Source organism: Trachemys scripta, chromosome 2, assembly GCF_013100865.1.
Source record: "Trachemys scripta elegans isolate TJP31775 chromosome 2, CAS_Tse_1.0, whole genome shotgun sequence".
NCBI classification, from domain to species: domain Eukaryota; kingdom Metazoa; phylum Chordata; order Testudines; family Emydidae; genus Trachemys; species Trachemys scripta.
In genome coordinates, this window is record NC_048299.1 from 21,110,175 (window position 1) to 21,122,801 (window position 12,627).

The 12,627-nt window shown below is 41.3% G+C and overlaps 1 protein-coding gene across 1 annotated transcript in view; it reads right to left on the minus strand.

The window, feature by feature from the left end:
• VIPR2 (vasoactive intestinal peptide receptor 2) overlaps window positions 1-12,627 on the minus strand; it is a 100,683-nt gene that overhangs the window by 15,807 nt on the left and 72,249 nt on the right. Inside the window, exons 5-8 of the mRNA XM_034760024.1 lie at window positions 9,187-9,284; window positions 4,930-5,071; window positions 1,829-1,979; window positions 340-400 (exon numbers count right to left, since the gene is read on the minus strand). Of these exons, the coding sequence (XP_034615915.1) occupies window positions 340-400; window positions 1,829-1,979; window positions 4,930-5,071; window positions 9,187-9,284 (452 nt within the window). The remainder of the gene's footprint in view (window positions 1-339; window positions 401-1,828; window positions 1,980-4,929; window positions 5,072-9,186; window positions 9,285-12,627) is intronic.

Sequence of the window (12,627 nt, forward strand, 5' to 3'; positions counted from 1 at the left end):
GCCTCTGCTTCTCTAAAAGTCAAATACTGGCCTTGGGTGCAAATAGCTCTCACTGAATTCAACAGGAACCACATATGCACCACAGAGGGCAGTATTTGGCCACAAACTATTTAACTTCATCCCCATCAGAGCTTTCAGATTGGATGCATCTATAAAACTGCATGCTGAATAACTTCTGAACACCTGTCACTCGACTGGCACCTCTGAGATACTGCAGTCCTCTGCTATTTACCTCCTTCAAAACAGCAAATTATCCCTGTGCAAGCAGTGCAATCCCAGGGGAAGACCTGCTGTAGTTTAAGTTTGAAGCATAAAGTTTACATCCTCCTAGCTACTTACCCAGTGTCCTCTAAAAAGATCCTTGTCACTGTCCACAAGATGATGAATACTGTAGGAATTCCTAAGAAATTATAGTTTGTTATAGCGAATGATTGTAAAAATCTATGAACTGAAACCCCTTACCCCTCTTGTAACCATCTACTACTAGACTATACAAGGTCTGGCATGAGGCAAAATGCAGCACATGGAATAATAAAGTGTAGCTGTAGCTGCAGGGTGGGGACCAGCGGCAGGGTGCAAACAATTCCTATCCATCTCCCAATGAAGACAAGCACATGGAATTATTACAGGTGAGTGCATTTATTTCTTACAGAATATACAAAGGGTGTACACCCCTCAGGCTCCTGAGTGTGATCCTTGGGGATACAAATGTTATGCATCCCTGATCTAAATGAAGATAAATATTAGGAGTGAAATTTGACATGCAAATCATTTTACAAAGGCATTCACACACATTGGTTCACTCCCATTTCCCAGCTACACCCAAGTATACTTTTATGATCAGTTTCTAATGGCTTCACATCTATAAAACCTTCCTTTGGCTCTCGGGTATGAAAGGAATTAGTGTGTAAAAATGAAACAAAAATATTTATAATATGTTGGAAAGTATATTAAAGATAAAGAATAAGGGACTGGCTGGCACAAAGAGTTACTGGGTCCAAATTTCACTGTCAGAGAGTTGAATTCAAATCCCAGTTTACATAACTATGAAAATGAATTTAGTGGCTTCATCTTGTATCGTACACATGCACATCACATCATCACAGTGTTTGGCACTCTTTGCAGTTCAAGAGATGCCCAGCAAAGACAGAGCCATTTCTCTGACAAGCATCTAAAGTGAATTGGCAGCAATGTGAAGGATAGCTTCCATAGTGTCTTCCTGTATAATGAGGCATAAACAAGTGCTTCTAACCCCGCATTTTCACTGAAGGCATTAAAGTCACTCCCGACTTTTAAAGAATACAATGAACATGTGGGGCCTGATTCATCACTGAATCCGAGCTCCATTCAGACACAGGAACTGGGCATGTGAGAGAGAAGGAGAATGGTGGCTTTGCACTTCTCTTATTCTGGGGTCAACCAGCCCCTGACACTGATTAGGATAATCTCAAGGCGACCTTAACTTGTGCCCAGCTGCCGATAGTTTCCAGGGGGCATTCAGGTCTGTGGGAATACTTGAGAAAACAGAAGTGTTCTGCACATATCCACTTTTTCCTGGCCATGCCCTCTACATAGTCACTGTGCAGTGGCCTGTGAGGGAGTGGCATGGAGCCTTTGTGCCAGCTCTACATCCTTTTATGCCAGAACAATTTCTTGGTGGCTAGATTTGCATTGGTGGAACAGAATAAAGGGGCTGTCTTAGCCTGTGGAATCAGGTCCAGGGATGGTAGCTGTCTAATAGGAGATAATGTTATCTCAGTGGGAAACACTGAGCCTGACCCATCCATAGCTAAAAAAGAAAAAAAAATGTATATATTTAAGTACTTACCCCAGCCAATGAGAAGATAGGCTGTGAAATGTCTGTTAGGAGAGAATATTACCACAAGGAGGATGTGGAGGTAAAGTCCTTCAACTAAGAGCCAGTAAAAGTTTGCCATAACACAATATTGGAAAAATACCAAACTAGCCTTGCAGCCAACCTGAAGTGTTACAAACAAACAAGGATTAAACTTCTTGCAAGGAAAATGCAGTAATATTTTGTTACAAACATTTTTCTGCAGACCCAAGCTCTCTACACATTGTGTTCCGTTATCTCTCTTCTATGTCAATAGCTCACGTACAAAATATAGAAAAGTTCTTTTTCAATGGCCCCTAGAAATAAGGTGATGCATTTAAAATATAAAGAATGCTTATACAAAAGAATTTAGTTAGCCAAAACTTTATTTCTATGACTTCCTTGCAGCCAATTTACTCAGAAACCTTGAAATCATCATGACATAAACATTAAAAAAGGCAGATACGAAAGACCATCAATTAAAATAATAAACACATATCACTTTATAGGTTTTCCTAAAAGTTTCCTGGAGGTTTTAATTTGTTAGAACAATAACAAAAAATTGGCTGTGTGAATTTTCAAAGGTCAAAGTGAAAAATCTAGAATTAGGTACCGAATGCAGTCCCACTGGTCAGGGTTTAAGGATATTTATAAAATAAAAATTATACCATCAAAATTCCCTCCTTCACTGTGAAATTCTCCAGTGTTTCCCAATTTGTTAAAGACAATCAGAATGCATCACTCCATTATGACCTCTGTAACTTATACTCTTTGTGGTGTTTTTCAGAATGTACCATTCTAAGAGATATCTGATGGTACAAGGAAGTGTGCAGAGGATTTCACACAGGGGAAAATGTAAGTTTTTAAAATGTAAATTAAAATGTGGTTTGATGCTTAATGCTCTTTACAACCTGATTACGGCAGGGCACTCAGGGTCAGAAGAGTTTATCTTGACTCAAAGTCATGATACACTTTCTGTCAGTTTACTCCTCTTCGGCCTCTTTTGCCCTCCCTCTTGAAGTTAGGCCTGTAGCTGAGGCAGTTCCCAGCCAATGAATAGATGCCATCAGCCAGCCAAATTGTGTAAAAAAGTTATTCAGTTTTAGAACCTCTTCCAATTCTTTATAAATGGTTCATTTTAAAAGACCTGTGCCAAGAGCACAAATAGCTCTGTGGAATGCATAAACACGATGTGAGAGTCAAACTCTCCAAGCCGTTACGTAACCAAACCAGGGTTCAAATAGTGTAAGAAGCAGCCACTATTCCAAGCAACATCAGATCATCTCAACAACAATGCAACAGAAATTAGGGAACAGCACATTGATCTGGACTAGTCCAACTGCAAGAATATCCAGCTGCAACCAAGAGTAACTGCAGGACAAAAACAGAAACAACTTGGGTGCAAACAGGCATGATCAGGGCCAAGAGCCTAATCCTGCAAGGTTTTGAGCATTCTTGACTCCCTGAGATGTCAATCCAAGTGACCTGTTTACAATGATTTTACAGTGCCAGTATTAAATATTTCTTCAGTGAATGTGTGTCAGTTGACAGATCGTGTACATATAGCTTAAGAGTGGAAGAATGTACCTTTATCAATACAAAAATACTGCACTGCATTTTTCTTCAGTTTTTTCTATACTCTAAATTTAGCGACAATGGGCAGGGGAAAAACACTGTAAATTATATTCTCTGAGGTCTTCAGCAGTGTCTGCAGATTTATTTTGCAGCAGTTCTGCTCCAAACCAAGGAGATGGGGATACTCTATACCAGTGGTTTTCAAACTTTTTTTCTGGCGACCCAGTTGAAGAAAATTGTTGATGCCCACGACCTAATGGAGCAGGGGCAGAGGGTTGGGGTGAGAACTGTGAGGTAGAGCCAGGAATGAGGGGTTCAGTGTGTGGGAGGGGGCTCTGGGCTGGGGAAGGGGGTTGGGGTGTGGGAGGGGTCAGGGCTCTGGGGAAGGGGTGCAGGCTCTGGGGTGGGGCTGGGGGATGAGGGGGTTGGGGTGCAGGAATGGGCTCCAGGTTTGGGAGCGCTCAGGGCTGGGGCAGAGGATTGGGTTGTGGGGTTGGGGCCCAGGCTTACCTCCAGTGGCTTCCGGTCAGCAGCGCAGTTGGGGTGCAGAGGCAGGCTTCCCGCCTGTCCTGGCACTGTGGACTGCGCTGCGCCCCGAAAGCAGCGAACAGCAGGTCTGGTTCCTAGGAAGAAGCGTGCAAGTGGCTCCGCGCAGCTCTCACCCGCAGGCACCGCCCCATCCAGCTCTCATTGGTCGTGCCCCGTGGCCCCCCTGCCTATGAGCCGGACCTTCTGCTGGCCGCTTCCGGGGTGCAGCGTGGTGTCAGAACAGGTAGGGACTACTAGTTTTTACTGGCCAGCTGCCAGGATCCCTGAGTGCTGAACAAGGCAACCCAGTGCCTTGCATTCCGCGACCCAGCACTGGGTCACGACCTGAACTTTGAAAACCACTGCTCTGTACAACGGTATGTGATATACTGTTTAACTGTTTAACCTTCTCAACCTCTGAGATTTTGCAACCCTGCATACTGTGTTAATGCCTTATCTCTACTGTGCCATATGGTTTGCCAAGAATGCAGATGACAGCCCTCCATCAACTACTGGGGGTGTGGCTTGGTTGCTAAATCCCTCTTTCTCTCCTACAAATACCCACTCCGTCTCTCATTGCTCTCCCTCCCTTAATGTCCCTCCTCCAACTCCAGATACGGCTGCTAGAGCCTTCTCAGAACATCTAGCCTTCCCCATTTCCCAGCTGATGTATCTTCCACTTCTAACCTCTACCCTGACTTACCCCACCTCCTCGCTGTCATATTTATCCTGGGTCATGGGTGATTGTTTTTTTTATAGCTGAAATTCTTCTGCTACCTGCCTGAATATGCAAAGCTGCATTAGCTCACCCCCCCCAGCTCTTCCACTCCCTTTCTTCTCCTGCAGTTGCATCCCAGTTCTACCTGCCACTCGTTCTCTCACAGCTCCCTCCACTAACAACTTAATGTTCCCAAATATTCACCAGGGATGCAGAGGTGGAGAGGGTTAAAAGGCAAAAATATTACACAGTGTAGCCAAAAGAGCTGCATTACCCATGACGACTGATCCTCTGAACAGTGAGCTGTGTTGGAATTGGAATAAAGAATATCATCCTTGACTAAAACAGAGATTGCTCTTAGAATGAAAGAGAGGAACAAGTTCAGATGGATGTAGTTCCGTGTGCAGTGAAGTTTTCTACATTAAAGAAGAGATTTAAAAAAAAAAAAAAAAGGCATTTTAGTTTCCAGGACGGAAAGGCTGTCATACAGTCTTTTGATTAGTCTTAAACTGTTTCTTAGTGAAATGAACCTGTAGTGAGGACCTGCCCTTTCTTTGTGTGTGACCCTGGGTACGACCCTTTCAGGGTTTAAAATAAAAAATTTCTGACCAGTGCATATAATTAGGGCATCTTTGACACCTTTTCAGTGTCACAGATTAAAAGGCCCTGCTGCCATTTTCTCCACATATTACCATGAAAAGTATATAATAAAGGTGATTTTTCATTTTCTATTTTTGGTGTTCTCTAGCCTTTGTCTTCTAGATTACCAGTCAAAAGCCTAACTCTTCTAGCTAAGTTTCTGAAATACCCCTTCCTAATGTATTCTTGTTGGATTTTTTTGTCTTTAATTCCAGTATTTTGATTCATAAAGTGTGCACATCATGGGATGCAGGTGCATATATGAACAATTTAGAAATAGTGTACCTACAAAAATACAAATTGGACTGCACTTCCTTCCAGTCCATCCGGACTTAAAACCTCTACTCTTTAATCCACTTGCTCTTGTGAAAGCTTGGGAAACAGATGAGGTTTTCAGTGTGCCAGGAAAATCAACAAACTCTAGAGGTAGGAACCTATCACCTGAAACACCTTTCCTCCAGCACCTTGTCTTTTAATGCAGTGTTTATCCTAGCTGACCTCACTAAACAGCAGAGGAGAGAGGGAATCTATAAGGCAGACAGGAACCAAACCACTCAGGATTTTATCAGTAAAAAGGAACACCTTGAACTGCAGCTGGAAACTAGTACAGATCAGAGAATACTGTTGTTATTGAAGGAATGCAGACAGAATAGAATTTTACGGCAGGTTACTGCATTCTGTGCTGCCTGAAGCTTCTGAGTGGTCTTCCGGCATAGACCTATGCAAAGAGCATCAAATAACCCATTCTGGAGGTGACAAAAGCATGGCCAATTGTGGTCAGCTCTGCATCTGCGAGAAGACGTCATAACCTTCTAGCGTGGCAGAGATGCAAAATGAATTTTTGGCCTATTCAGCAAAGGACATAATCCCATGATTAACTTTAAACCCTTGCTCAACTTCAATGGCTGTGCATATGCTTGAGAGCTTTGCTGATGCAGGGCCTGAGACATCCAAAAGCAGCCGAGGGTCCATCGCTGTTATGGTACATAGCTTAATACATCCCTATGAAAGCCAAGGTCACATTCCAGGGAAGAATGGACATTTAATTATTTTCCTTGGATAATTAATAGGAACAACATGTTTCTCTCTCATACTGGATTTGAAAGAATAAAATTCTAATCCTGCCAGGAGCAAGGTGCTCCTGAGAGATGCTGTACTCTTGCAGTTCAGTGAAAATGATAGACGCTCAGGGCCCTTACTGTAGAGATAGTTGCTAGATTTCTGCATGTGTAGAAATCTGCTTATATGCAAATAGCAGCAAAGTCAGATATACAAAAAGTTTTATACATAGCAGAAATAGCAAATTTTGATATTCCCACAAAATGAAATTTTTAAAAACATTTTGTTTTGGGTCCATTGAAATGTTTCATTTTGATTTTGACTGTTTAAAAATTGTGTAAGAGGCAGTGTGGCTTAATGGACAGAGCATTGGCCTGCTGGCTGACCTTGTGTCATGTCTCCTCCCTGTGCCTCAGTTTCCACATCTGTAAAATGGGGACAGTGATATTAACCTCAGTTGTAAAGTGCTTTGAAAACAAGAGATATGCCAGGGTCATAATTCCTTCCCCGTAAAATACTTCAGAATCTTCCCTTTGGTGGGAAAAAAGTAGTCAGAATCCCGATTAGGTCTCTGCGCTGACAGAAAACAAGGGTCTGCAAGTACATGAAAGAAGTTTCAATTTTAATAAAGAGTGTATAAGAGAACCTTGCAACTGTGTGAAACAAAATTTCCTTTTTTCATCTAATTGCCCTAATTTTAGCATGACTAGTCATAAATAGTAGCCGGTACATTAAATAAAGATCAGAAAGCACTGAAGTTGTGTCAGTTCTGCTATTTATAATTCCTCAATATGTGCTAGACTAGAAAGGGAAAGCAAACAGAGCCAGCTAAATGAGAGGTTTTATATATTTGTCATATGTAAAGCACCCACAGTTAAATTGAACTCCTTCCACCCCAGAACTTTGTTTCAGAAAATAATGGTGTACATGTTCAGGGATAAATGCTGTAGATTTTGAGGAGAGCACATCCAATTCCACTGATGCAGTTGTATGCATCAATGCACAGTTTTAAAAATCCTATGTATTACTAACATCAAAAATTCAAATTTTAATCCTGTTGGATGAAGTTAGAATTTTGATTTTTTTTGTTGCTTTAGTAACTTTTAATTTTAACTCACGAGTGTAATTGCTTGAAATTCCTCCCAGGAATTTCATTTGAAGAAGTTATTCTTTACTCCTCCTCTTAAATACTATTGTATAGGCCGGATGGCTCCACCCCAAAGATGGATATATTTCCGTGGATCCTTATATACAGTACATTGGTACTTTCTGTAAAGCACCTTGGGATCCTTCCAGACAACAGCTGCCTCTTCAATATAAATATAAATAGCTAACAAAGGTGTTTTCAGCTATTCTGTTCCTGGAGAATGGGAAATGAAACTACCTATCCTTGGATCACCCCCCAGAAGATATTGGTTTTTAAAGGCATTTGGGTCATTTACAGATTCTCAAACCAATATTCCCAAGTTTGATTTATCATTGAGGATGCACTAATTAGGTAGAAGGGAAGGGGGACTGAAATTCTAAAAATATCCCCACTTCTCAAAGAACGATCCCAATGTATACAATGCCCCATTTTGTCGATACTGTGTGAATGAAGAGTGCCCGCATGTACACACATAGGTTTGTGCTCATTTCCATTGCTGGTGATGGACACTGTCTCCCAGGGGACTAGCTTTCCTCAAATAAGCATTTCTTTGTTCCCTGCATGGGAAAATATCACCCTCTCTTTGACCTGCCTTTTTTGGGTGACGGTTTTGAGGAGTCTGTAATAAGGCTTGCACTGATGTCCTCGGGATTCCTCATTTTCTACCTTCTAGCGGTGGACATAAGTCAGGAGTCTATGCTACAGTCCTTCACATGCATTAATAGCCCTTGACAGTGTTGAACACAAGGTGATGTTGATTTGCTTGCAGACCTTAACTAGGATGGAGGAGATTACTCCTGAAATTGCTCTGTTTGTTCTTGACAGAAAGACCCCAAAAGATGTTGTCCTTGTGGTAGATTGTGACAGAGTTGGGGCTCTGGCACCACCATGCTGCAAATAACATGCAGCTCAACATCTCTTTTTTGCTGAAGCTGGACGATGCCTTTTCTTAGCTTCCAGTACCTGGTGGAGATCGGGGCATGGATGAAAGAAAGTTGGTTGAAGCTCAGTTTGAAGAAGATAAAGGTGATGCTAGTAGGCAGGAGGAGGTGAAACTCTTAGGCAAGCATTTGAAGGTATCTGTCCCCATAATATATTCCTGCCCTTCTTTATTCTGTGAACCAATCTGAATTGTGGGTTACTCCCAGCATCTCTAGTGGTGTCAATGGCCAGAAGAGCGTTTTTCCATTTCCATTTAACGAAAGCATTGTGACTATGGTATTTCTCTTCAATATCTCACCACCTTTGTGACTTTCAGGAATGATTATGGAAGACACTCTATATTAGAACACACTTGAAGACCATCCAGAAGCTTCACGAGAACATGGCTGCCCACTTGGTTAGTGTTGACTGGCTTTCTATTTATTTCCAGGTACAATTCAAGGTGTTGATTTTGATCAATAAAGCCTTAAATGGTTGAGATCTGGTCTACTCTTGTGCATGTAGGTTGTACTATGTATGAATTTCTAAAGTTCTTTGGAATCATGTGATATGAGTGGTGCAAACATAAATTCAAGCTACCAATGCAACTATTATTTGTTATTAAATTCTTCAAAGTTTAAAAATCATCAATTTTATAAACATTTTATAATCAATTTATAAACAATTTTATAATCATAAAACAGACAAGGATTTAAAAATATCTTCCTATTTTCTTGCTTATTTTTGTTCATGTGAGATACTTACCTGAAAAGGCAAAGAATTATACTTCCTGTCGTTAGAGCAATCAGGGACGCACTATGTCCAAGGGTGTAGATTGCCCTCACTAGTACGTAGAAATTAATCTATGAAGAAAAATATATATTCATAAACCATTACTGATATGTGCAATCAAATGTGTAATAATGTGGCATTGCTTTAAATAGTTAAAAGAATAAAAACTGCATAATTTTCTAACAATTTTTAGTCTGGCTACCAGCTACAGAATTCCTGTGCAAATGTTAAACATGCTTATTCCTTTACACTCATGTAATACAATGCCCCTAAAGAAGTCGTCTCTGATGGGGAAATCAAATGTGGGACTTCTTGATCTTCAAACATCAACTGTCTCCACCAAATAACCCTGCTCCATTAGTAGGCTCATAAGCCTCAATGTGGGTCAGCCACAAGAGAAAGAGAGATCCACATTTTGTAAGCATGGGTTAGACTTGGAACAGTCTTCCACAACTTCTGCTCCAAAGCCCTGATTCAGTAGTCCAGCCTTGTTCAGCAACCGACATGAGAAAGCGCTTAAATCCCGTTGACTCCAAGTACACATATTTAAATGCTTTGGTAAACTGGGGCCCAAACAGCTCTTCCTCTCTCTTTTCAAATTCCTCCTTAAAAGCCTAAAAGCCACTTCTACAAATCAAAAGCAGCACAAAGGGGATGCACAACTGAACAACCATCATTGTCCCTTAATTTACCGCCTAAATATTAATACATGCAATGCTATCAGAAATGAAAAATTCGTAAGAGTAATGCCTAAAAGTCAGAATTAATCTGCTACTTCTTTTGATGCCTACGATGAATTGTATTTGTCTCAAATTATTTTTCACTAAAGTACTATAAGGTATTAATACTGCACATGTGATTTATGAGAAACAAATTAATAAACCATTTCTTGTTAAAAAACTACCAGTTAATTCTATCAGATAACATCAGTGCAGGATGTTGTATCTTATGGAACCAATTTTCAACGTTAGGCACATGCATTTATGTGCATACACATTCTGGGGCTTATGTTACTAAGGGGCACAAATTCACAGTATTTTAAGAATATCATATTTAAGATAATAGGCTAGACTCTCTGCTACTCTAAGTCAGCCTTGCTCCATTTATTTCAATTGAGCTAGGCCAGCTGAGATTCTGACCTCATATTTCAAAAAGTAAAAGTATGCCGCTTACAACATTTTGATGTGTCTAAACTTCCATTTGTACAAGATTCTTCATTTGGATTCAGCACTTGTTGAAAATTGTACAGAGTTAAACAGAAATATTGCAAAAACTCATCTGGTAGAAAAATGTGTTGTTTTACACCATTTAAAAATTGCTAGAACACAGTGATGAAGGAATAACATTAGGAAGCTGCAATTTTTCCAGAAGAATAGCATTAAAAGGAGGTAATTTTAGCGATCCTGGTTTATGTCAAAATTAGCAGAACAACGTTTAAATCATTTAGCAAGCACAGCACGCATTTGGGCAAATCTAAATTAAATGTTAAATGAAATGAAGTATCTTGCAAATGTGCTATAATAAATATTCTTAAAGTTAAAAATTGAGGGAAACAAATTACCTACATTTAGCAAATAGATCTTAAGGACATTCCAGGCAAATGACACCAGTCCCTGTTAGCATTCGCTAGTTATCTAAAGAGCATGGCCCAATTCCAACACACTACTTCAACAACTAATCAAATACCACCATTCTCCTAATTTCTAAATGGTACAATAGATACTACAAGGGAAATAGATGCCTACTTTTATTTTTGTATTAGACAGTGCATAGAAGTGGATTGTCTTGACATTTTTGTAGAACTCCTGACATTTTAGTATTGAGTTAGTTTGTTTTTAAAGTAGCAGTAAAACATTGGAGAGTGTGAAGGGGTACACTCTGCCTTTGTGGGAGAGGAGACTAGCAAGCTTTTCTGAGCTCCTTCAGCGCCAACAAGGTGCACCTGTTAGGTTTGCTCTGACTGGAAAGAGTGGGGGAGGGAATCTTAAAGAGAGAAAACCCGCCCAGGGTGGGGTGGGTTGTGGTGAACAGGAAGAAGACGCTACACCTCAGAGAGTGATGTGCCAAGAAAGAGACACTCATAGACACTCACCCCTGAAACATCATGGACTAGCTGTAAAGCAGGGTGCCCCAAGAGGAGGGGGTGCAAGTAGACCCTAATTAAAGACAGTAGGCCAGCTGATAACCAAGTCCCAAAGGGCTGGTCCCAGAAAGCCTGCCTAAGAGACAGGCCACCTGAGCCGTTCTCTTCCTTTACTCTGATCATCCTCTCTCACAAAGTAGTTTTGCTTGTTTGTTTGGTGTAGAGAACCCCTCATGTGTTATAGAAAACTTGAATCGGGAACTGGTGGAGATGCAGAGGAGCTAGGGTGACCAGATAGCAAATGTGAAAAATCGGGACGGGGGTGGGGGGTAATAGGAGCCTATATAAGAAAAAGACCTAAAAATCGGGACTGTCCCTATAAAATCGGGACATCTGGTCACCCTAAGAGGAGCCCCAAACTCCCCACCCAGAGGCACCAGAGAAAACATGACCATGGAAATTAGTAAAAGTCCCAATGGAATAGGATTCAAAGTAGCAGCCGTATTAGTCTGTATCCGCAAAAAGAACAGGAGTATTTGTGGCACCTTAGAGACTAATAAATTTATTTGAGCATAAGCTTTCGTGGGAAGCTTCCCCAATTAAAGAACCAAGGACTGATGATAAACTTTCATTTTAAATTGAAATCCTGGGCTTTCAATGGTATAAAATAGATTATTCCTTTTATTGTACTTCATGGGCCCCAGGCCTACAAATACACACCCTTATGCATAACACCCTTACACTTCTGTGGAGTCCCACTGACTCAATGGGATTCTGTGGGCACAAGAGCCCAGATCTTCAAAAGTATGTAGGTGTTGCTCCACTTAGCTTTGCAACATCTAACCCCTAGATGGCCAGTCACCTAGTGGAACCCCCAGCCCCAAGCTAGGTTCCCAGGCTCCCTAAAAAATGCACAGGGAGAGTCACATGCCTAAAAGAAGGGGGTACCTAGAAGCCTGCAAGCTGAGCAGGGAGCTAACTAAACTAGCCAGGAATGAAATGCCAACCTAAGAGAGCTGAGCTAGTACACCTGGTCGACTGGGCAGAGATAGGCACCTCCCTCCATTCAGGATCCTCTGCTGCAAAACTCTTCTTCGAGTTAGGCCCCCCCTAAGCCAGATAAGCTGCTCAGCTAGCCCATGCTCTAGGAGCTGAAGTCATCACTGTTGCCCTATGTTTCCCTGTGCCCCTGGCTGTCTTTGATTTGGGTGCAGTGCTGCTCTCCCCCACACCCCCATGGGCAGCCTGTATCCTGCCCTCCAGTGTGGGATCTGACAGGTATCAGATTTTAGACATGCTCAGAGCATGCCTATAGGATTGGGCCCAATTGC